This window comes from Cricetulus griseus, chromosome X (genome assembly GCF_003668045.3).
Source record: "Cricetulus griseus strain 17A/GY chromosome X, alternate assembly CriGri-PICRH-1.0, whole genome shotgun sequence".
Lineage (NCBI taxonomy): Eukaryota > Metazoa > Chordata > Mammalia > Rodentia > Cricetidae > Cricetulus > Cricetulus griseus.
The window spans coordinates 15,327,259-15,353,266 of NC_048604.1; the positions used below are offsets into that span (position 1 = coordinate 15,327,259).

The following is a 26,008-nucleotide window of genomic DNA, read 5'->3' on the forward strand; positions in this document are numbered from 1 at the left end:
AAAAAGAACAGTTTTTTAAAAGGAAGTAACAAAATGTTCATTTTGTCCTCCATATTTGCTGAACAAACATTCTCAGATATGATAATCTAGGAAGAAATATTTGTACCACGTGGGTAGATGGTTTCCTAACTCTATATCTGGTGTGGTAGACAAGCTAATGGTCTCAACTGTATTGGTGTCCTAAGGCCTCAAACTTGTAAATGTCACATTGTTACAGACCAAAACAACTACAGAACAGATGACTTAAGGTTGCTAATCAGGTAACCTACGTAAGTGTGTTAGGGGGATATCTGGAGTCCAGTATAATCACAATAATCCTTAAAATTGGAAGAGGGAGACAAAATAATATCAGAGGAGATATTATTAAGGAAGAATAGTCAAAGAGATGCTATAATACTGGCTTTAAAGATGAAGGCAAGTGTCCAAGAGTTAGGGAATGTACAAAGCTTCAAGAAAGTGGAAAAGACAAGGAGAAATCATACTCTCTCGGGGAGCCTCCAGAAGGAACCAGCTCTCTAGATCCTCCAGACATCCTGATCTTAGCTCAGTGAGGAGGACATCTTATCTCCAGAAGTCTATAATACAGTTGAATTGTTTAAAGCAACCAAGTTAGTGTTACATGGTTATTATGGCAATAGGAATCTGATACACTTAGTTATCACGAGAGTGAGGTGTTGGGCAAGGATGGTTCTTACCCCTAGAGCCCCTGATTCAGTAGTCTAGAGAAGAGCTAAGGGGTATATATATTCAGCAAGCCCCCTGGTGGTACCTCTGCCTCCAGTAGGAGTTTGGGGTAGAGGGGGCAGCGTTTGGTGTGGATAACATGAACCTGTGGAAGAACTATCTCCTGTTTTGTACAGTCACTTTCTAGCTTGGAAGATGATCTAGGAAGGCTGTTGACGATATGGCTAGGAACTAAGTTGAGGTACCACTTTGACATCAGCCTTAACTCTACTTCCCGGATGACAGAGTTGTTCAGCGTCAGTAATCCTAGCCTAACCTATTTTTCCAGCTTGAGTAGCAAGTCCTTATCATATTGAACACAATGGCCATCTGTTCAGTGAGTCTTGGGTGTTCTGTCTGTGTTATCTCTCAAGGTATTTGTGTTAGCTGGAGGCTCCAGAATACAGGCCTGTGAGAGGTTTGTGGGGGTTTGATAGGTAACAGCTGAAGATGGAGAATTGAACAGGGACTTTGACCACGATGCAGGACTGACAAAAATCTCGGCCATCTCACAGGGAATTTGGAATAAATGTTGCCCATTGGAGAAGTCCCAATTGTGCAGAAGGAGCAGTAGTCCTATAGTTGTTGGCTAGGGCATGCCCTCAGACAGCCTTCTCAGTCTCTGCAACTGAGTGGAAAATTTTGTTATAATTTTTTAATGTATGTACATTTGTTTAAAAATAGCATCTCATCATTTTAGCCTAGACTAGCCTGGAATTAATTCACTATGTAGCCCAGGATGGCAAAAATTTCATGATGTCAGCTCTTCCTGTGTCAGCTTCCAGAACCACTGCCCCCTCATCCTTTTTGAGACAGGATTTCTCTGCATAATAGTCCTGGCTTTCCTGGAACTCACTATGTAGACCAGACTGAGGTCAAACTCAGAGATCCACTTGCCTCAGCCTCCCGACTGCTGGGATTAAAGATGGGTGTCACCACAGTCCACCCTTTTGTAGAATTCTTGAATTCAAATTATACTACTGTTTCAGCCTCTCTAGAAGGCTCCTCCTCTCCCTCCTCTACCAGTGTTGGGAATAAAGGCATGTGGCACCATCACCCAGCCTAGATAATCCCATTTTGAAGGATGATCCTGGCTGCATCCTTCTATATCTGCCACATTTCTCTTCTCTGTTCTTCAGTCATCCAGACCTTGTCACTTTCTTTGAAACTCAGTAAACATTTGCTGATAGATCTTGTAACTGCCACATTTATTTCACAAGACAGGCTCCCATAGCTGGAAATGACCTTAGAGCTCAACTTATTTTACACCTGGGGAAACTAAGACTGCTTAGGTAGGGAAGGGGGTCGTTGGATAAAAGTAAATAATTCAAGATGGTGCAGCTAGCTAGAGCAAGGTGGCCAGAACTCATGTGACCTAACTCTTAAGAAAAGCTGGCAGTCACATTAAGAAAGCCTTTCATTTTTATTTTGTTTCGAACGAAGATGAAGTTTATTAAGAATAAGCATTAAAGTTGGGTGCCATGCCTCCTACATGAAATTACACCTCTTGGGAAGTAGAGACAAGTTTTCCCTCCCTCCACTCCTCCAAGTTGCACCCCACCTCCTCTCTCCCCCAGATCCACTCCTTCTCTGTTTCCCTTCAGGAAAGAGCAGACCACCCAGGGATATCAACTGAACATGGCAGAAACAAGATACAATAAGACTAGGCACAAACCCTTGCATCTTGGCTGGATGAGGCAATCCAGTAGGAGGCAAGGTTCCCAAGAGCAGGCAGAAGAGTCAGAGACAGCCCTGCTCCCATTGTTAGGAGTCCCACAAGGACACCAATTTACACAACTGTAACTTATATGCAGAATGCCTTGGTTAGTCCCATGCAGGCTCCCTGATTGTCAGTTCCATCTCTGTGAGCTTGTATGAGCCCTGCTTAGTTGATTCTGTGGATTTCCTTGTGGTGTCCTTGACCCCTCTGGGTCCCACAATCCTTCCTCCCTCTCTTCCCTAGAATTCCTGAGCTCTGCCTAATGTTTGGCTTTAGGTCTATGCATCTACTTCCATCAGTTTCTGGATGAAGCCTCTTTGATGACGATCATGCTAGACTCTGGTCCATGAGTATAGCAGAGTATCATTAGGAATCATAGGACTTTTGCTTTCGAGTCATGTTTGGTTCTATCCTAGGTCTCTGGGCTGTCCAGCCTCTGGTTCCTGGCCATCTCAGCAGTGTCAGGCATGGGTTCCCTCTTGTGGCATGGGCCTCCAGTTGGACCAGTCATTTGTTGGCCACCCCTACAAGTTCTGTGTCATCATTGCCCTCGCACATCTTGCAGGCAGCACAGATTGTAAGTTGGGGGTTTTGTGGCTGGGTTGATGGCCCAGTCCACCACTAGAAGCTTTGCTTAGTTATGGAAGATGGCTGGTTCAGATTCTACATTACTAGGAGTGTTCGTTGGGGTCACCCTCATAGAGTCTAAGGAATTTCCACTGGGAAAATTCTTGAGATTTAATTTATACATGTATTAAGAAATAATGCTCATGAAAATGCCATTTCTGTGTTCAGTTCTAGAATCACCACTGGTCTATTTTTTGAAAAACCACAGTGACATGTTATTTCAACATATTACCATTAAAGTGGGATTGGATAGAAAGTGTGTCGTCCAAGCATGAAGACCTGAGAGTTCAGATCCCCAGAGCCCATGCAAAGGCCAGACATGCCAGCACAAGCTCACCCTAGCACTGGGAGGGGCCAGGCAGAGACAGATATCAGACTATGCAGTTAATTTCAATCATGTTAACCTGGGGACCTTTTGTTAGGAAAAGACCATCATTTATCATTGGGAGACAAACTGTTTATTGTCATTAGCACTTGTTTCAGGACTGATTGCATTTTCAGTGTTACTCATGATATTGCATTTTAGAATGGAAAAAATGTTTAAACAAAAGTAAACGTCAGTTGCATCTGCAAATGAAATTCCCTCTTGGGACTTTTCCTTTTAGATTTATTTATTTTTATTTTATGTAAATGGATGTTTTGCTTGCATGTATGTCTGCACCATGTGCATACAGTACCCATGGAGTCCAGAAGGTATCAGATCCCATCCTTAGAACTGGTGCTGAGAATCAAACCTGGCATCTTTGAAAGATCAATTAGTGTTCTTAATTGCTGAGTTATCTCCTAAGCTCCTCACTTGGAACATTTTATTTATTTTCTTGACAGATTGCATACATGTATATAAAGAATTTTATTTTTGCCCCCATTGGCCTCTTCCATCTCCCCTTCCTCTGCTGACACCATTCTTCCCATGTCCTTTGTGTGTATTTGAACCACTGAATTTCATTAAGATTGTTTACCAACATTTCATCTTGAATGGGGTAGGGGGTCCATGTGGCTTTCTATTTGGAAGTTTTAAGATAGTCTTTGTTCAGGTTGATCAATGCAATCAAACTGAAGATCCAAATGTAAACTCACACATAATGTACAATGGAAAAAAAGAAAACATCTTCAACAAATGGTGCTGGTCTAATTGGATGTCAGCATGTAGAAGAATGCAAATAGACCCATAACTATCACCCTACACAAAAGTCAAGTCCTAGTAGATAAAAGACTTCACCATAAACCTAGATACACTGAACATGATAGAAGAGACCGTGGGGGAATAGCCTCCAATGCACTGGTCCAGGAGACAACTTCCTGAACAGAACATCAATAGCACAGACACTGAGATCAACACTTAATAAATGAGACCTCATGAAACTGAAAAGCTTCTGTAAGGCAAAGGATGCTGTCAAGAGGATAAAACAGAAGCCTACAGAATGGGAAAAGATTTTCACCAAGCCCACATCTGACAGAAGGCTAGTATCCAAAACATATAAAGAACTCAAGAAAGTAGACATCAACAAGCCAAATAATCCAATTAAAAATGGGGTACAGATCTAAACAAAGAATTCTCAACAGAGGAATTTCAAATGGCTGAGAAACAAAGAAATGTTAAATGTCCTTAGCCATCAGGACAATGCAAATCAAAGTTACACTGAGATTCCATCTTACACATGTCAGACGGCTAAAATTAAAAAAAAAAAAGCACAAGTGACAGCTCATGTTGGCAAGGATATGGAGCAAGGGGAACACTCCTCCATTGTTGATGGGAATGCAAAACTGTACAGCCATTATGAAAATCAATATGGCGGTTTCTAAGAAAATTGAGAATCAATCTACCTCAAGACCCAGCTATAACACTCTTGTGCATATACCTGAAGGATGCTTCATCATACCACAAGGACACTTGCTCAGCTATTGCCAGTAGGGAGTGTCTCTGACTTGTCTGATCTTGGGACCCTTTGCATCCTACTGGGTTGCTTCTTCCAGCCTTGATATGTGGGCTTGTGCCTAGTCTTATTGTAATTTGTTATGCCGTGTTCAAGTGCTATCCCTGGGAGGCCTGTTTTTTTTCTTCTTTGAAGGGAAATGGAAGAGGTGTGGATCTGGGGGAGAGGGAGGGTTTGGAGAGGACTGGTAAGAGTGGAAGGAGGGGGAACCAGTCAAGTTGCAATGCATGAGAGAAGAATAAAAGAAAGATGGTAGTCTTTGTTCCTTTTTGTTTTGTTTTTGCTTTTGTAGCGATAGGCCTCGTTGAAATGTGTGAGAATTGCCAGCCCTCTTGAAGCACTTTCAGTTCTTTGAGCTTGGAAAGGTCAGAAATGGGTGTGCGTTACAGAGTGAGGGCCAAGGTAGCTCATGAGTCAGAGCCCACCAGGTTGCTAGCAAATGTTCCCAACTGTAGAGAAATGGGAACGAGGTTTCTAAGTTCCAGCGCTATAGGACTTCTCACAGCATCAAGACTCATCAATCTGATGGGAAACTGCCACTTCCTATCCCCCTCTCCCACTCAACTAGCATGCCACCAGATTATCAATGAGTACACATACGAGACCACAAACAATAGAAGGGGCCCAGCTACCCCTTCTAGGTGTGTAAATAACGGTATATATTTTGTGAGAGGTAGGGTGGGACATTTTTAAATTGCAAAAGTAAAATGGCAAAGTGAATGACAAAAGGCTCTTTGGAAGTCAGGTGGGCACCAAAAAACAGGATAGATCTAGAAGTCTAAATCAAAGATTAAACAGCAGTTGATCTGGACAAGGAGTTGCCTATGTGTATCAGAGGAGTATGGGGTCTCCTGGAAGCAAGAATTCTTTAGCCCCCCCTTAATTGAAGTAGGAAAACTGGCAGCTGCTTGTATATCTATCCAAAGGTAAGTTTCAGGGATTTGTAGCTGAGTGAAAATGCCAATCTCAGGATTTTTAGGAAGTTTAAATGAGACAGTCGGTGGCAAAAATCAACCCAAGACAAAAAGAAAATCGTTAGAATACAACCAGTAGCATCTAAAAACAGTATAGTTTTAATATTCTTCACCCTCTGGAATGTTGTATAAGAGCAAGTATGCCATGGACGGGGAACACTGATGGCAGGGACTTCTGGGTTTTCATGCGGCAAGTACCCGGGTCACACAAATATGATGCTATCTGCCAGCCTGGGGAGATGAGGCAAACCTCACCTTGTCCCTCCAAATTTAACAAAAACTACTGTAGGTATCTGCATAGATGACCCCAACAGGTCAGTGCTTAAAAGAAAGTCACTGTCACCCAGATATTGCTAACTCTGAGCTCCAAGATGGATATATCCATGGTTTGTGGAAACTAGTTAAGCTCCTTGAAGAGGCCACAAGGCCCCCCACGGCTAGTTTTGCACCTATTGGGTGACAGGTGCCATGGTCCTCATCTTCAGAGCAAGGCATGACAGAAACTCATGGAAGTGCAACCAAGAAATGCCCTGAATCTTTCTAGATTAAGTTCTGCTCCAGCAGCAGGCTCATGCTGGAGCAAGGGACTTGGTTCAATTTCCATCACAGAATTCTCAACAATGCCCCTTGGAATCAGTTAGCTAGAACTAAATTTTCTAAGCAAAATATTTCATTGAACAGATCCAGATGGAGGTTTTCTAGCTTCTCTCTAGAGTCTAGACATTGGAGATGGACAAAGTCAGCAGCCTCAACCAGTTCTCTATTGGAAAGGGGAGACTTATACCATTTTTATTTGGCTTTTCTCTGAGGCTGGGGTGAGGTTGACTGCAGTCTGATTTAAGCTGGAATGTTCTTGGAATAATGTGGTCCCTTGACATAGTAAGAAAAGCCAAACAGCCTCGTAGAATCCCATGGGCTTGGGTTTGGTTTAAAGAACACTGCTTGTGAACCCGAGAGCCCATGGCTTCTAAGGAAAAAGGCATTAGACACAGTGAGGCAGTACAATGAACAGCAGGTGGATCTCTGTGCATCTCATCCCACAACAACTATTTCCTACATTTTATAAGCTGAGAATTTGCTTATGTTTGAAAACCCCTGCCATCGGGCACAGTTGCTAAGGAAAAGCAGAGCAAAATTTAAAAGAGAGCAGCGAGTTGTGCCTGATTCTTAGCAGCAGGGACAGAAAGCGACAGTGATGCCTCTAGGACTCCTGGATCCACCGTAGAAAAGTATGACCATGTTGCAAAAAAAGGAATTCTGTTCTTCCAACCGAGCCTAATAGTAGTAGAGATCTCTTCTCTCTGGAGACTGGCTTCCTGGAAAACAGGGTAAGTGTAATAGTGAAGAAGCTAGTTTTAGAAGCCGGGCATGGTGGTTGGTGCCTTTAATCCCAGCACTCAGAAGGCACAGGTAGGTGAATCTCTGTGAGTTTGAGGCCAGCCTAGTCTATAGCTTGAGTTCCAGGACAGCCACTGCTATTACACAGAGAAAGCCGCCTCAAAAAATCAAAAAGTATCAAATGAGCCCAGGTGTGAGTCTAGGGCTGCCAGTGCTTTGCTATGTGTTCTTGGGCCACTTCCTTGGTCTGTCTGAAGTCTACCTTCCTCATGTTGAATGGATATATTAATAATGAGTACTTCCTAGGTTTCTAGTATAAGACAATATCACTGGCAGATAACATCAGTTGTATTTCTTATCATACTTTCTTCACATTTCGTTTCTTTGGTTCAATACAGTGTGTGGAACCTCAGAAAACAAACAAGAAACAAAACCCCACCATGCTTACTTAGAGCTAGATTGTCCATGACCTTGATTTTAACTGCATCAGGATTCCTTTCTCATCCTTAAATCTAAATTATGTACTTCATGAACTATGCTATGTTATCATTTGCAAAAGAAAACTCAGATAAGGGAAACAATTCCACCAATTATTTATATATTTTATTTAATTTTAAATAACTTAATTTTGACCTTTGCTCAATCCTCAAATCTTGTTGCAAATTGCATCCTTTGACCAATGTATTTCCCCTTAGCTCTACTTAACACACTTGCTAACTTTGCTTCTGAAACTATTTTCTGGGATGTGGTTGAGGAAATTGCTTTACTGGTATAGGAGTCCCTAAGGCAGGCAAAGACTGGCTACTGATTGCAGCCTGGAGTATGTCTTCCTGCTGCCAAGGTCACTACATAACTAAGCTCATCTAAGCGAGCTCAGGGACTATGCTGGTGGTTCTTATTTTTGTTCTTTGAGCAACTTTGGGTTATAAAATGCCTTCTACAAAGTTCTATGCTCTTTGCTTTTGGTTTTGTTTTATGTTAGAGATAAACCCAGGGCCTCTATCTGCTAAGAAAGCACTCTGGGCCAGCAATCTACCACTGAGCTGTATTCCTGAGACACTTTCTACTGCTTCAATGACTAGCTGTATGTCTTAGTTAGGGTTTCTATTGCTGTGCAGAGATACCATGACCATGACAACTTTTATAAAGGAAATAGTTAATTAGGGTGGCTTACAGTTTCAGAAGCTCAGTCCATTATCACTATGGCAGGGAGCATGGTGACATGCAAGCACGTGTGGTTCTGGCTACATCTTGATCAGAAGGCAACAGGAAATACACTGTCTCATTGGGAAAAGCTTGAGCATAGGAGACCTCAAAGTTCATTCCCACACAGACACACTTCCTCCAAAAAGATCACACCTATTCTAATGAAGCCACACTCTCTAATAGTACCACTCCCTTTGGGGGCTATTTTCTTTCAAACCCACACTATAGCTAAGTATTAGTCTAAGCATTCACATACATCATTTTATTAAGTTCCCATAGAACCTGTATATGGTAGTCATTTATTTATTTATTTGGTTTTTTTTTTTTTTTTGAGACAGACTTTCTCTGTGTAGCTTTGAAACCTGTGTCCTGGAACTCACACTGTAGACCAGGCTGGCCTCAAACTCATCGAGATCCATTTGCCTCTGCACCACCACAGCCCAGCGGTGGTCACTATTTTTATGGTAGTCTTATAAATGAAGCAACTAAGGCATAGGGAGGTTCACAAGCTGTGGGCAGTTCCCGAGACTGGTAAGTATCAAACCTGGAATTGGAACCTTGAACTCAGTTAGGCTTCGTCGAAGCTCTCTTTCCTTTCTACCCAAGCTGTCCTCAGTTTGAAGCTTCTAATTTCAAATTTAGTGTATAGCCCAGGTTCCTGCCCTTGGGCCTCAGACACATTTTCCCTGACTGCTGATTCAGTCCTGGGGTGGCCGAAAGCTGAGCATCTGGAACAGCTAATCCTCATGGATTCATTCATCTCAGTGAGTCACCTTGACTGAGTCAGGCTCCTCAGATGAGAGAATTCAGTAGAGTTGCCTCTCTGACCAAATGAGAGCACGTTCAAGAAATTTCACAAAATACACGGTGCATATTCGGACTCTTTGAAACTGAGATGTAAGCAATGCTATCTATGAAAACACTAGTAGTGGAAACAACACTCCCAGAAGCTGCTGGAGACTCTGGTTGCTATAGTACATACTCTTCACATATGTTTTCAGGACACAGAGCTACACTGTAGAAGTCTGACCCCTTTACTTACTTTCATTGTCAATGCTGGGACCGGCAGACCCATGGCGATCCATTTTCTTATCTAGAAGAGAAGAAGAAAACATGAATGGAAATGAACCCTTGTGCTGGGAGCCTGTACCACTCCATAGATCCCAGATTGCCTGCCCCTCACTCTATGGACACAAAAGCATGAGTTCTCTTATCAAATGCTGGAAACAGAAGATTCTGCCCATAAAATATCCTTTGGCAACTTCTTCCCATCTCCCAGGAAGAGCTACTGTAGGATCTCTAACTTATTTAGTGACTTCTGGGCTATCAGATACCAGTGAATACAAGCAATACCAACATTGGTAGGGGAATGTGAAATGTTTCTCCTGTTGACCCAGAAAATAAATATTTGTGTGAATGTGTGTAGCAGTCTTGGGAACATCATCCTTTGGCCCTGATGTGTCTTGCTTATAGTAGATGTTCATTAAAGGTTTGTAATCGGATTGGAACTATATAGAGCTGTTATGTTGGGGGAATGCTGATTTGAGCCATCTGCTCTCTAAGCAGCTGTTGAAACAGAGTTCTGCTGTGTGTATGCATAGATATATGTATAAACACAGTTGGTCTCATTTTCGTTCTGAATCCAGTAGAATATTTTGAAAAAGAAGCTAAGAGTTTAAATTTTCAGAAGTTTCCTAAGCATGCCATTTGCATGTTTTTTTCACTCTCTATGTAGCCAATTAAACTATGGAAATAGTGGGGTCCTGTTTTAATGGGAAATTTGTTTTCAACATGGGTCATAGTGTCAGACTTTGTGGGCTAGGCTGAATCGGCCCTTTGTGGACTGTGTGCTTAATCACAGCAAGAAGAACACCCAGTGATTTCCTTCAGGTGTGAAACCACAGATATGTATGGATTAGGAAGTTGTGAAAGAAAATAATTCACCCAGGGTACAGAATGCTAGAGGATGCGGCTTTGCCTTCATGAAAGAGTATGATATATCTACTACACATTTCACAAGAAAGGCAAATCTTATGGCAGAGAGCATCACTATTTTGGTGAAAGTATAATGCTCTCAATTCTCCCCCATCTTTTCTTTAAAACACAGGAACAATGAAGGGATGCTTGTTCTCTGATGAGTATTTTGAATCTAGCAGCCACTGATTGGATATATATTGGGTGAGTGAATGAAGAAAATAAGGGCAAGCCTGGAAGCTGATTTTTGTGCAGGGGGAGAAGAAGTAATCAGGGTGCAGAGACCCAAAGGAAAGTGAGCCCAGTGTGCAGGAGGGAGTCACAGACAGCTAGACACTGTTGTATCTGCAGTCAGCTATGGGGCTGCCTCTCCAGCTGCTTTGAATTTTAATGTGTGGAGCAGATGGTTGGTATAGATTGTCCTTGTTTTTGCCCAGGAGTCTGGCATCATTGCAGGTTGTCAACTTGTTTGGAGAACAGAGTTTGAGCCGGTAGATACGTCATAGAGCTCTGTTTTGCAAATAGGTTATTTAGTGGAGTGGAGGTAAATATGAGACTCTATGATTTTAGGCATAAGCCCATCATTTTTTCTAGGACAAAGTCAAGTCAACAGACTGGGGGATTATCTCAGGCCAAATCTGCCTGTCTAGCTGTCTCCTTCAATGTGGCCTAGTGAAAATATATGGAAGTTTTAAGTAAAATAATGTCTCTGCCTAGCAGCCTTATCTATGTCCAGAATGGCAGTAGTTACTCTTAGTCCCTTATGTCATGCCGACTCACTATCAACAACAATGACCTTGTAAGTATCTGTAAGCATTTCCTTACAATGGTCTGAGTTGGGAGGCAAGTTCATGTGCAGTCCCGTGCTTCCAGCTATCTTGGCATGGTTGCAGTTCTCCCTGGTGGCAGGTTCCAGAGGACGGTTTAGGTATCTATCCTGCTGGAGTAATGCCAGGAGGGAGCCACGTCTCCCATCAGGGTAGACCTCTGGAGCCGGATGCCTGTCAGGAAGGGCACGAGAGCAGGTCGGCTCTAAGAAGTCTTGCCTCTCTAGGGGGGACAACTGCCACATCTCTTGAGGATGCGCAGAAGGGGTCTTGGGCATAGACAGTGGGCACTGATCTATAGCTTCAGGACCACTTTCATCCACGTTGCTGCTGCTGGCACCATTTACAAGAGATGCTTCTGGCTGTGGTTTTGTTGAAGAAGAAGTGAGACGCCACTGATTCGGGGGCATGCTGCTATCTGGAAAAGATTCAAATGTCATGTTAAGTATTTTTTTACCAATGGCCAAAATAGAAGTAACTTCTTGTTTCTGATTCACATATTATATGTAATTTATTTTTATTATTTGTTTGTGAGGGACTGATATATGTATAAGTGCAGGAGAATAGCCATAGCAGAGGTCAGAAAATAACTTTTAGGAGTCAGTTCTTTCCTTCCCTGATAGGTTCCAGGGAAGGAGCTGAAGTCATCAGACTTCCTTGGCAAGTGGTTTTACCCAATGAGCAATCCCTCCAGCCCCATAGTATATTTTTTGACTTGAAGTAAGCAGAAAATGTTTTGTAAAACCCACATTAACCACAGTGTTCATAAATAGCTACTGCCCCTCTAGATTTGTTTATATTATTTTTAGACTGATTTTGCTTCATTAAAATATCATGAATCTCATTGAGTATAGTGGAACAAGCTTATAAATTCATGCTCAGGAGACTGAAGCAGGAGAATTAATTTGAGTTCAATGCTAACCTGGGCTACACAGTGAGTCTAGAAGCATTCGGGCTAGAGCCTAAACACTGTCTCAAGAAACAAACAAAACAAATATCCTCCCACAGCAATGAATACAGCCAAATGCGAAGCTTTTTTTTTCAAGTTACTAATTTTCATGTCATCACTTCCTTCCCAAGGATTTGTGCACAAGCTTAAGTCCAGAAAAAAGCTAAGTTAAAAAAAAACATTAAATATTTGTTATTTTGACTGACTCCAGAACGTCTGCAGAAAGGTACGATATGATTTAGAACAAGATCAAATGGAAGGACATCCCATGTCAGGGTGAGATTCAGAAGGCATAACTTTGTTTTAAAAATCAGTATCATTCTCTTTTACTTAAGGAATAACTTGGATTTTAGTTCTTTTTACTAAAGAAGTCTTTACATGGTATCAAGTTATTTGAGAGGAGATCAGCACATAGCTACTCCAAACACTAGCTTTTAAATGGCTGTATACTGTTCTATCGTAAGGCGCTAATGGACTAACAAAGGATCCATTTGTGGGCAGCTCAGTTGTTCCCATTTTTTCACTTATGTGACTAGCATCTCAGTGAACAACTTTGTGCATGCATCTGCATCCACATGAACATTGGCTCCTTAAGGAATCTTCTGTAATTAAGCACTTGATTTGTGGCCACTTGCTGCTATTGTTTAGCTCCATTTTATAGTTAATACTTTAAATATTGCAAATGGAAGGGCTCCACAGAACTGTATAAGGAAATTAGTGCTTTCCTGTATTGATCTTTTCCACAAGTGTAGGAACGGAAACCTAATCTTAGACATGAAAATGGTAAGAAACTGAGCCATGGTAGCTAAGTATAATGGGCTGGTAGGGAAGTGAGCAAGAACAGTGACTGCTGGCTATGAAAGTAGTTGCTTGGGCCTCATCCTCCAACAGCAGAATGATTGGAATCAAAAGGTGATGACACCACTTCTACTTGTCAAGTTCATGCGGACTGACTAATAGGGATGGGATCTCCTTGGGTCCCTACTGTAATTGCACCTAGGATAGCGGCCGACTGTGAGATCTCAAATGTCTACCACAGCTCAGAACATGAATGGATGTTTTTCCATTTTCTGCATCCACTTAGGCAAGAGGGGCGAGGGAAGTTTTGCCAGATGGTACTTACAGCCTGGAGCCTCTCATCTATCTAAGATAATGGAGAAGCGGGCAGGGAGGGGGAGCATGGCTGTGATGACAAAGGAGAATTAGCTAGCAGGGAGGCTTTCTGAGACACTGCATCCTTTTCCCCGCCATGGGCTCCTCTTTGCTCTCTCCTGAACGTTTAGTTTGAATGGATTTTGTATAAAATGAAAACCATCTTAGAGGCCAGTGCAGTGTTGCTAGAGTGTCCCTACCCCCCCCCCCAGTAGCTTTGCCTGTGAGGTGGATGATAAACCTAAAAGAAGCCAGATCACATACGACACAGGTGTCTGCTCAGCATCTCACTTCCCTCATAATGAGCAATGGTTGCATCAGACTCTTCCAGTGAAACAAAAGACAGGGAAACATAGTGGGATATATATTGCTGGAGGTAAATATTACTTTTGAAAGTTGATGTTTCTAGCTACTAGCAACTCAGGGCACTGTGTGCCCAGGAACAGAATGATTAAACTGATTTCATATAATCAGTGTCCATGCTTCATATTTAATGGGAGTACTGCATGTCCTAAGCACAAATTATAAACAAAGCCTAGCCTCTGACAACTGGGCACTTTCCGTCTGGACTGGCTTTACAGATCTCATACATATGCCTCAGGTGATCACTGGGTGTCTGGAATATGGAAAGCAGGGCCCCAGAGAGCTTTGCTTATTTCTCTTAACTCTTTCTGTTCCAGTTAAGGGCAGTTAGGCAATGTGCCATTGTCCAATATCCCATGTAGTCACTGGGTGTGCCACAGTACAGTTTAGATGGAAGAATATGGGAGTGCACAGGTGTTTCAACCCTGAAGTCATAGCACCCCAATAATTGCAAGTGGCTGACAGACCCACTTTTTGAGATCAGGCTTGGATGCTTGTGGCCCATTTAGTGGAGACCCTGCATTGGAAGGGCCTTCTTGGGAAGCTATGCCTGGAACATAGCGGTTCTGGCGACATTTTCCAATGAATGTACACACATATATTCAGCCACAAACATTAGAGCATATGAATACACCCAAACACACATATAAATACATATAAATTTGCAAATATGTATATACACTCACAAATGTGTGCATGTATACATACACAATACACACACCTCTTCACTGATTCTTTCTACTTTAATGCAAGCAGGGACCTTGGCACTTTCCCACAGTATTGAAGCTGGAGGAATGAAAGATTGCCATAACGTGTGTGTGTGTGTGTGTGTGTGTGTGTGTGTGTGTGTGTGTGTGTGTGTGTGTAATATATATGCATATATAGAGAGAGATTAGAGATGATAGATATGTGTACACACACACACACACACACACACACACACACACACACACACACACACACACACACACACACACACTTACACACCCCTTACAGCAGGAAAGTCCAACTTCTGGCTCTTTGTCCGTGTAGCTGGTGACACACGTTTCTCCATATTTTATTCACCCCAAGGACAAATATACATGCTCTTTGAAGTAATTAATGGCAAACATCACAGCACAATTAGAGGATCAGCTTAGAGAGACAGTCCTATTCTGGGACACTGATGAGGCATGCTCAGTCTTATCCTCTTTTTCCTGGTCACTTCCCCAGGACACCTAGTCTCTCTTTGTTAGATAACCAGGTTCCTTTACCTAACTGTGTTTAGATGCCAAATGTAGACTTGAATCTTCAGGTTGAGTGGCTGACAGAACTGCACAGGGAGTTCTACCTTTGTGGTAAGATCCCAGACAGGTAATTGGACTATGCAATTTCCTCAGCAGAAATATGGGCACAGTAATCAATAAGGTTGGTGTGAAGATACAAAAGATAAGCCATATGGCCTGGTGTTGATGGCGCACGCCTTTAATCCCAGCACTCTGGAGGCAGAGGCAGGCGGATCTCTGTGAGTTTGAGGCCAGCCTGGTCTCCAGAGCCAGTGCCAGGATAGGCTCCAAAGTTACACAGAGAAACCCTGTCTCAAAAAACTAAAAATATAAAAAGATAAGCCATATGACAGATTCCAGCAAAAGGCCTTCACATGACAGCGTGGTGATTCCCATCCCCCTTGGGTGAATGGAGCTGTCACTTGGCAGATAGGAAGTTTTTTCAGAATGACCACAGAGACTCTGCAGTCTCAGATCAGCACCCCTCACCTTCTCTTAGCAGCCCTTGAGCATGTTACCAGGTCTGAGAATGCACTTGGTACTGGGGCTAGGAGGAAGGGGACAGAAAATCATGGGTTAGGACAAGCCCCATGAGCACCGGGACCATACCCTGCCTCGAGAAATCAAAATTTCCCCAGATACTGATTCTGAAGTCCCCAGTGTCCTCTAAAAGAGGAGATAATTCAAATATCTCCAGCTATTTTCTTTCCCAAAGTACACACATTGTATATTATACACATGTAATTAAAAGAAATAAATAACTCAGACTTCGGGGAAGAAGCCAGGAAATTTGGTGGCATTTCCATATAGGTCTCTGTGTTTGGGCCTTGCATATTTGGCTTGACAGAGTGCCTTTAGAATGTGGGCAAGTCTTCTATGGGTACCCATGAATGGGGGCCTGTTCTCCTTTGCTTGGCTGAGTGATGCCTCGGCTGCCTGGGGTTGGCTTGAAGGGGTTAAGAGAACGCTAAGCAGCAGTCAGTAATGAAAGGCCACTTCATAAATCCCCACCAGGTTTGAGGCTGGCTGTGTGTCATAGAACACCACCAGTGAGAAACTCTGGACTTCTTTCATGGGGCCCTTCCTTGAGGCAACCAAGCTTAGGGGAACCTGACTCCTATCCACGATAAGAGAGGCCTTGAGGGGACAGTCTTTTCTTCAGTTGCTCAGTTAGCTAATGAAATACTTGCCTAGTCCCAAACCAAATGAGACAATGTGTAAGGGGTCTGTGAGACTGTTGTAAAGAAAATACAATATCCATGAAACTAAGTGGAGAAGAAAGCCCTCATCTCTCTTTGGCCCATGGAAAGTAGCTTGCTAAAGAAACAAGGCTATGACCAAGGTCCCCTAGTAGGCAGCAACTCCCTGGACTCATACAGGGTGAGGTCACAAGTGCCAGAAAACACTAGAACAGCCACGTAGCAAAGCCCCATATAACATGAAAGCTCATGGGAAGGGCCTAATGCTCTCTGATCCTAATATTTTGAATGGAGGCCATCATATCCATAATAGTCATTCAAAACAGCATGGCACCACCCCCACAAACACAGAGCTTGCTACTTGTCACTTGGTATCCGTCTCACTGACTTCTTGAAAACATCCTCTTGTAGTTTAATGATTGTCCAGTTTAGCATCAAGGAAGCAGGTATAGGCAGAAGCAGTGACAAGCCATGAGATCACACTGACAGGGAGTAGTAGAATTCCTCGGCATCAGGCTGACTGGCTCTAAGGTTATGCATCACAAAGAAGTCCTTCTCTGTGGTGACCTTATCTGTGGACTCGATGTCATTTGTGTTCTCTAAAACTCCCATTGGATCTTATTGGATCTTAATATCTCTTGTGAGGTATTAAAAGGTACAAAACGTAGTTAGTCTATTGTGATACAGTAGGCATTTGGAGGAGATGATTAGGGGTTCAATAACATCCTCAGAATTGGTACTGCATGATTAAACTATAGGTGGCTTTATGACAAGGAGAGAAGCCAGATAATACCCGTATTTTCCTGGACCCTAGCTATGTGAGTCACTGCATTGCACTGCCTTGTGACTCTGTCAATAAGAAGACAGTAGCAGAAGTGGGCCCTTGACTTTGGATCAGAACAAGGTATCACGTACTCATAGGCTGGCCTTGAACTCCTCATATAGGTGAAGATGACTTTGAACTGCTAGTCTTTCTGCCTCCATCTTCCACATGCTAAGGTTATAAGGATGTGCTACTACACCCAGTTTTTGAGGTGCTGAAGCTCAAATCCAGGGCTGCAGGCATGCGAGACAAGTACTCTACCAACTGAGCCATCTCCCCAGCACAAATCCCTTTTTTTTCTGTTACATATCCAGTCTGTGTCATGATGCTGTGCTCCAGATCACAGTTCCATTCACCCAAGCAGTGTCTACTTAGTGACTTCTGTGAGTCAGGCATCATGGTAAGTAGTCAGCAAACAGCACTTACCAGCTTGAGTATCACTGCCATATGCTCTTACACATCATTCTAATCCACAAGATCCTTGGAGAAAATCACATCGCTTACCTAGAAAATTAACCTCTAGGAAAGACATAAATTCTGCAAAGGTCAGCACATCACAAACACACTGATGCCTTGTCTGCACTGGAAGAATAAAGGCAGGATGGTGGAATCTGAAAATAGATGTCCTTGCTTACAGACAGTGACTTCACGTGTCTACTTGTATAAACCGCCCGACTAGTGACCCACACTTCAGCATATGGAATCCAGCATATGTGCTTGGCCACAGAAAGAGTGAGCTCCTAAAACCCATTAGACCTCTGTCCGCAAGAACATGTCCAGAAGATGAAAGGGACCACATTGCCTAACTCCATCAGGCACAGGAGTCACAATGTCTAGAGTCCAGGAATACTTTTAGAAATCCAGAAAATCTTATTTTAAAACCAAAAAGATCATGAAACCAGTACTCCACATATGAAAAAAAAATGCATCCAGTCTGGGTAAGTTCATTTTTATAAAAATGCAATTATAAATTATAAGCTTTATGGAGGAAGGAACCCACAAAGGCCAAAGTGCCTAAGATCCATGAAAGGGTTACCATGCCCCCTGGTCCATGGCCATGCCTTTCCTCAAACAAGTATTGTAATAGCACATGTGACATGGCTCTCTTGAGCAACAGACACCCCTGACCTTGTGAGGGGTGGGAGAGGGATGTGGCAAGACTCCTCGTGGGCCTCTCTCTGGCTTTGCTCTTGCTTGCCAGATCATCCACTATTGGCTGGCAGGAGGCTGGACTGTCCTTTATCTTATCTTGGATCCTCTTCTTGCCCTCAGGTCAAAAGTAATAACAATACGGGCTGATGAGGTGGTCAGAGTGGACAACAGCAGAGCTCTTACCCTGTGCAGAGTAGCAAACTCAGCACAAACACAATCAAGGAAACAAAGACAGGTGAGATCAGTTGACTAAGCACTGTCCATTTCACCCTGAATGTCTAAGTGGTGTGGTTTCTCAGTAGGCAGTATGATTTGCCTTTACCAGATACACAGAGAGCAGAGAATATGGAGTACCTCAAGAGCTGGTCTTTTGGTGAAGGTCTTCTCCCACCAACACTCACCATTCCTGAGGATCACATTTTCTCCATGGGTCAAGGAACTCCATCTCTGGGATCTCTTGAGGTTGCTCAGAGCCCTGGAGAAGTGCTCATCTACCACACTGCTGATGTCCCCTTGGAAGTAACTGAAAATGACGCACCGGGCGTTCCATTCAGTCTTTACTGGTTTTTGCCTGCTTTTGGGCATCTGTACACCAATCTTCTTTATTTTGTCCATTGTGAGTGAGTGACACAGGCGAGAGCTGTCAACCAAATAAAAATGTCAGCTGGGAGGTGGTAGCACACACGTTTAATCCCAGCACTTGGGAGGCAGAGGCAAGTGGATCTCTGTGAGTTTGAGGCCAGCCTGGTCTTCCATACCTAGCTCCAGGGTAGCTAGAGCTGCTACACAGAAAAACCCCATCTCAAAACAAAACAAAACAAAACAAGTCACTGGCCCTATTTCACCAAGTGGCTCAATTGAAGTTTCAGTGAATGGCATTCTTTTTCTTTCGTTTTAAATTGATACTTGAGAGTTTCAGAAGGACATTTTCATATGGATACATAATATACTTTGACTATGTTGTCCCCATTCTTTTTTTGCAGCTTTTTTATTTGAATTAGAAACAAGATTGTTTTACATGACAATGCCAGTTCCCTCTCCCTCCCCTCCTCCTTACCACCCCACCCCAACTATCACATATCCTTTCTGCTCCCCCTGGATGGTGAGGCCTTCCGTAGGGTGTCATCAGTTGCCCCCATTCTTAAGGATAAACAGTTTGCTCCTACAAGCACAGGTCCTCACAGGGTTCTTGGAAAACATCAAGCCCAACAATATACTGAGGGCTCAGGAAACAGCATTCCATACTGAGGGCTCAAGAAACAGCATTCCAAAGGTCAGCCAAGCACTGATAGTGGCCTTCTCTTACAAAAGGGGATTATCAAGCCGCCACACTAGAAAAGCTCCGGGAGAGAAGAGGTGACAGAGCACCGAGGCCAAATAACAAAGTGATTTGCCTTCTAGTTCCTCCCAAATGCATGAGCCAAGGTCAGTCCAGAGCCAAGCCAGGTAGATTCCCTCAAGAGCTGGACCAAGCCATCCAGGGTAGGCTAGATACTGTCCACAGCACTGCTTTCCAGCCTGACCACTTCCATGTAGGAGAGTAAACCACACCAAACTTTCCCTGAAAGTGTCCTGCACAGAACCCTGTCCATCTTAGAAGCTAGCAACCACAGCAGCACCATTTTGAAGGGCTTCAGGCACCCAAAAGAGATCTCCCAAACCCACTTTTTTTTTTTTTCGAGACAGGGTTTCTCTGTGTAGCTTTGGAGCCTATCCTGGCACTTACTCTGGAGACCAGGCTGGCCTCAAACTCACAGAGATCCACCTGCCTCTGCCTCCCGAGTGCTGGGATTAAAGGCGTGCGCCACCAATGCCTGGCCCAAACCCACTTTTATGACAGTATGTTATAGGCACATTAGTGGAAAGCTAAAGTCTATATGTTCTGTTCGCCACTGCTCAGCAGCGGTTTGCTGTATTGCCTTGTACTCAGACTGCTTTGTTCACAGCAGCATTCCCAACCCTATCATTTCCTTCACACCCCTCCTTCAAGTTAGCATCTCTGTTTGCACCAAGGCCAGGGCCTGGCCCCCTTTACCAGGGGAAGTAGCCTCCCTGGGACAGCTTCTTTACCTTTAAACTCAGCCAGACTTGCTGTGTACTCTGGTTGAAGATTTATTACATCCATCCAGTCTATTGACTATAACAAAAATGAGTGGGGTTTAGTAGATTGCCTCTCTGTGTAGTCTATAAGATCCTACATATCATGGAGCCTTTCTGACAAATATCTTGATGACCGATCACAATTTAGTGTTCAATAAACAATGGCTGAATGCCATTTCACACAGTGAGAGTACAATGCAAGGAAATCATAGATTAGAAGTCAGAAGGCCTGAGGTGGAGGATAACAAATCCATCTAGACTTCCTATTATTCTTAAAAGGATTTGAATAGTGTGAATTCTTCAGCTAGTCTTATATGGTTCTCTTATTTATGGTTAGATTATGCTGGGGCATTGGGAAGGAATCTGGCAACAAGCAGGGAATCTTTCTAATTTGTTTTCTTTTGTTTTGCCTTTCAAGACAGGGATTCTCTGTGTAGTCCTGGCTGTCCTGGAACTCGATCTGTAGCCCTGGGTGGCCTTGAACAGGGATCTTTGTAAAAAGCTCTCCTTTCAGATTATTCTACCTCAGCCATGCACACACAATTATCTCTATGTAAGCATTCATGACAGCTGTGTTTGCAATATTCCCCCAAGGGAAACGGATTAAATACATTTTCTGTGATGTGTTCATACCATGGGATATTACTTCGCAATAAAGTAGACCAAACTACCACTATACACCACACAGGTGGATCTCATTATATTGAGTGAAAAGGTCACATAAAGACCACATATTATGTGCTTTCACTTATATGAAACACACACAAATAACCTATGGTGCTAGAAGCTAGCATAGTGGATGCTTGTGGCATAGAGACTGAGGAAAAGGGGCCAAAAGGAACCCTCACCACTGTTGCCCATGTCCCATCTCTTTACCCACCAGTACATGAAGTTGTATAGCAAGGTCTCTCTACGCTGCCCAGGCTGTTCTCAAATGTATACTCCTCTTGCCACAGACTCCTGAGAACTAGGATTACAGGCACTGAAATACCCCGTGCTTGGCCATGTCTTGCCTTTGTATTGATGAGGGTGGCAGTTGCTACATTTGTTAAAACTCATCCAATTGTACACTGATGATTTCTTTCACAGGAGGTGAAATATTCCTCGATAAAAACACGATGCATATTCAGGTTTTTGGAGTTGTCAATACAAAGAAAAGGTATTGGGGATAAGAAAGGAACAAGTATGTGGAGATGGTAGTATTTTAAAGCTACAACCTATGCAACACCTTTTTGTGCTAGAAGCTGTCCATGTATCTTCACCAGGGTTTTGACCTTCAGAGTAGACATTATCACCCCCATTTTTAAAAAAGCAAAGTAGATGTTAGAGGAGGTGAAATAAAGCTAGATAATGGCAAAACTGGCATTTCAGGTCTCTTGGGCTCTAGCCTCTACCTTCTTCTAACTATTCGAAGTGATGAGTGGAAAAGTTTCTCTCCCTCTTCTAGTCTCCATCTCTCCATCTATCAAATGTGGGGATGGGGTACACCTCTAGTCCTCAAATAGCTGTGAGCCAGGACACTAAGGCAGCCACCTGGAGTCCCTCAAGGAATGCAAGCAAAGGCCCCAGCCTTCTCCTTCAGGCTTTCCTTGAAGGCGCCAACTGTCTGACACAGCAGCAGGTGTTGCTTTGTAGGACAGTCCTCTAGGGCTTTACCTTGCCAGCAGCTACTGTGCTTGGCTCAGGCTTCACACAGCTTGCAATCTCTTAGGCAATTTTGCCTGAAGATACAGAGAAAAAAACTAGCCAGATTCTTGGGATAGCATGGCCACAAACACATTTCTAGTCTCTCTGGGTATAGACTAAGAAAGCACACAGCACATGGCCATACCAGGGGAAAGCCAGAGATCGTTCCAGCTCACTTGTAGAGCTCATACTGTAGTCTGGCACAGACCTTGAATCAACAATTCTGCCAGTGACCCTCTTTCCCTCTGCACTGGTAGGGATACACACTCAGCAAACAACTTCCCTGAATCCAGCCTACTAGGAATTCTCTGGGCTGTGCATGACTCCATTGAAAATTGCAATTGATGGACATTTAAATCCAGTGAGTTAATCTGGGTGTTATGACATATCCATGTGGTTCCAGCACACTGAGGAGGTTAGACCAGAAGGACCACTCGGACCACTCAAGCCTAGGCATTCAAGACAACACTGGGCATCACAGTGAACCCCGACTTAGAAAAATGAATAAAAGATTCTAAAAGGATACACAATCTGATAATTGTCATTTGGTTTGATTTTTTGTATTTTTTATTAGTTCAAATTAGGAACAAGCTTGTTTCACATGTCAATCCCTTCTCTCTCTCCCTCGACTCCCCCACCCCTCCCCCCAAGGCTACTTGGTTTGATTTTATTTAGCACTAAATTTCACCACATCCCTATGAAAATCTTGAGCACCTCATCTTCCAATGAGAGAGGGATGGTCTGACTTGGGTGAAAAAGACACTACAAAGCTGACTCAAAGGAGAGATCAGGAACAAAAATAAAGATCCAGAGTATTCCAAGTAGATCCTGAAATATTATCCAAACTACTGTAGAACATCTCAGAAGAAGAAATCCAAAGCCAGAAGTCTAGCCTTTAGTCTGCCATGCGGACACTATATAGACACTTTTTCCACACTCCTGCAAAATGCATCAAGTAGTCCTAGGGTGGGATGCGCAGTCAGTGGCAGTGGTTGTCATGGTGATCAATTGAAGCAAAATCCCCCCCCAAAAAAACGGCCAGATTACATCTCACTTAGCACAGTCTATCAAGACCTCCAATTCACTCCCACACCAATTTCCATCTCTCTTCCCACTTTCAAGTCCCCAGCTTCTCTTACCTTTATTCTCTGCAGTGACCTGAGACAGCAAAATCCTCCTGTTTTGGAGCAGCTCAACAGCCGTGGAAGCAGGAGCTTGGGATGAGTACCCTCTCTCCCTTTGAGATTATCTACCCCTCTAGCTGGGGCTGTGCAAGGCGTTTCCTGCTAGCTATCTATTAAGAATGCAGAAAATGCACTCCGGCGAGTCAACCTGGTTGGGCACCTGCAGGAATGAGGAAAAGAGATAGCTATTTTTTATTTCTTTATTTTTTCATTAAAAAGCACGTTGTGGTATTGTCTCCTCAACTGCAAGCCAATTGTTTGCCCAAAACATGTGTGCACAAAATCAGGTACAGCTAAGACATTGTTGTGGGGGTTCCATCAAACTGACGTCACAGCAAATTTCAGGAACTGTGAGTCCACATAGGTTATCTCCTGTTTCTTCCTCTCTACTTGAGAAAAAAAGGGGGGGAGTAGGGGCCCCTCAAATTCTGGTCTTGTCATAGCCTTCCATGGGCTGCAGAGGGAGCAAAGACTTTTCTGAGATTGCAGTAGACAGAGCAGGGACATCATAGGAGATTAGAGCAGGGGGTTCCTGTCTCCATTTGAAAAATATTTACTAGTGATTATCTCAGTAAGTGGCGCCATTTTGGCCTCAAAACTTGGATCTGTTCTTTGATCCTATGTTAAGCAGTTTTCTGAGTGTGACAAAATACCTCAGAATGACAACCTGTGGGTTGTGATCTCTTTCACAGGATTTGCACATCAGATATCCTGAATATCAGCTATTGTATTATGATTCATAACAGTAGCAAAATTACAGTTATGACATAGCAACAAAAATAATTTTATGATTGGGGGTCACCACAACATGAGGAACTGTATTAAAGGGTCACAGCATTAGGAAGGGTGGGAACTACTGTCTAGACCATCCACATGAGGAACTGTATTAAAGGGTCACAGCATTAGGAAGGGTGAGAACCACTGTCTAGACCATCCACATGAGGAACTGTATTAAAGGGTCACAGCATTAGGAAGGGTGAGAACCACTGTCTAGACCATCCACATGAGGAACTGTATTAAAGGGTCACAGCATTAGGAAGGGTGAGAACCACTGTCTAGACCATCCACATGAGGAACTGTATTAAAGGGTCACAGCATTAGGAAGGGTGAGAACCACTGTCTAGACCATCAACATGAGGAACTGTATTAAAGGGTCACAGCATTAGGAAGGTTGAGAACCACTGTCTAGACCATCAACATGAGGAACTGTATTAAAGGGTCACAGCATTAGGAAGGGTGAGAACCACTGTCTAGACCATCCACATGAGGAACTGTATTAAAGGGTCACAGCATTGGGAAGGGTGAGAACCACTGTCTAGACCATCCACCTGAGGAACTGTAGTAAGGGGTCACAGCATTGGGAAGGGTGAGAACCACTGTCTAGACCATCAACATGAGGAACTGTATTAAAGGGTCACAGCATTAGGAAGGGTGAGAACCACTGTCTAGACCATCCATATGAGGAACTGTATTAAAGGGTCACAGCATTAGGAAGGGTGAGAACCACTGACTTAGAGGAGTGACTTCTTTTGACTTAACAGTTTCTGAGGTTTCAGTCTGACAGTGCAAAACATCATGGGTAAGGAACACAAGTCAAAGGAAGCTTCACACCCTGTAGTGACCAAGAATTAAATAGAAAGCAACTAATATGTCTCAACATTCCTTTCAAGGGTGCACCTCTAGTGATCAAACCTCTTTCTACTGGGTCCTGTCTCCTAAAGGGTCCACTATCTGTCATTATGTTTTATGCATATATATATAATATATATATCTTTATATATACACATTATATATGTATATATAATACATATTATGTATACATATATGTATGTTATATGTATCATTGTATGTACATGTAATACATATTGTATATACACATAATTGTATTTGAATATAAAATTATACATATGAGCCGGGCGTTGGTGGTGCATGCCTTTAATCCCAGCACTCGGGAGGCAGAGACAGGTGGATCTCTGTGAGTTCGAAGCCAGCCTGGTCTCCAGAGCGAGTGCCAGGATAGGCTCCAAAGCTACACAGAGAAACCCTGTCTCGAAAAACCAATAATATATATATATATATATATATATATATATATATTTATTTATCATCAGGTGTGACAAGTACTGTGTAGACAGAGTCCATCAGTAAAGGGAATTAGGAGTGCTGGAATAGGATGGTCATTCATAGAAGGTAGTGAAGAAAGAACTTTCCATTAATGTGACCTTTCAGCAGAACCCTGAGGGGAGAACAGCATGTGGACCACTGCTTTCCTGATCTCTGATGGAAGATCATTTCCAAGACGGAAGTTTATATTTGGTCTGCTCACAGCACAGTGAGGAGGCAGTGTGGCTGGAGAGGGGGAAGTCTTAGGGAGGACCATAAGCCCTCACCTGCCACACCAAAGCCTTTGGCTTTTCCTTATGTAAGAAAGAAACCAATCCCTAGAGGATTAAAGGAACACATCACAAATTCTAAAGGTTCTGCCTTCCAAATGCTTTCCAAATGATGCTTTCTCACCATCACCAGGCCAGCATCAGTTCTGCCCAGGACCCATCACCACAGCCTATTAAATAGATTCCTGCTTCTACCCTTTGACCTTCTAACCCATCTATCCAAAGACAACGGTGATGATAATTTCAGAACATACAGAGTCCATGAATCCCTGTTTAAAAGCTTCTACCAATTTCTCTTGCAATACTGTAGCCTACAAGGCCTTCCACAAGCCAGCATATGCCTTGATCTGTTTCCAGTTTTTAAAATTTTTATTAATTTTAGGTTAGTACATAAAGTAACAGATTTTATTATCACATGG

General features: G+C 43.1%; 1 protein-coding gene across 1 annotated transcript; it reads right to left on the reverse strand.

Moving 5' to 3' along the window:
* Positions 1–7,057: 7,057 nt before the first annotated feature.
* On the reverse strand, positions 7,058–18,841 carry Vgll1 (vestigial like family member 1). Its single transcript, XM_027433429.2, has 4 exons — positions 18,628–18,841; positions 11,277–11,741; positions 9,565–9,615; positions 7,058–7,092 (listed from the first exon to the last, which is right to left on the reverse strand). Exons 1-4 carry the CDS (start codon positions 18,839–18,841, stop codon positions 7,058–7,060), a joined length of 765 nt encoding a protein of 254 aa, XP_027289230.1.
* Between the last annotated feature and the right edge of the window lie 7,167 nt (positions 18,842–26,008).

Excerpts from the sequence above, each read along its gene's own strand:
- Vgll1 (XM_027433429.2), bottom strand. The coding sequence starts at position 18,841 with ATGGACAAAATAAAGAAGATTGGTGTACAGATGCCCAAAAGCAGGCAA. Across the intron at positions 11,742-18,627 it reads AAATGTGATCCTCAGGAATG|ATAGCAGCATGCCCCCGAAT; the intron begins GTGAGTGTTGGT and ends AATCTTTTCCAG. Across the intron at positions 7,093-9,564 it reads TCCCAGCATTGACAATGAAA|CAACTGTGCCCGATGGCAGG; the intron begins GTAAGTAAAGGG and ends GCTTTTCCTTAG.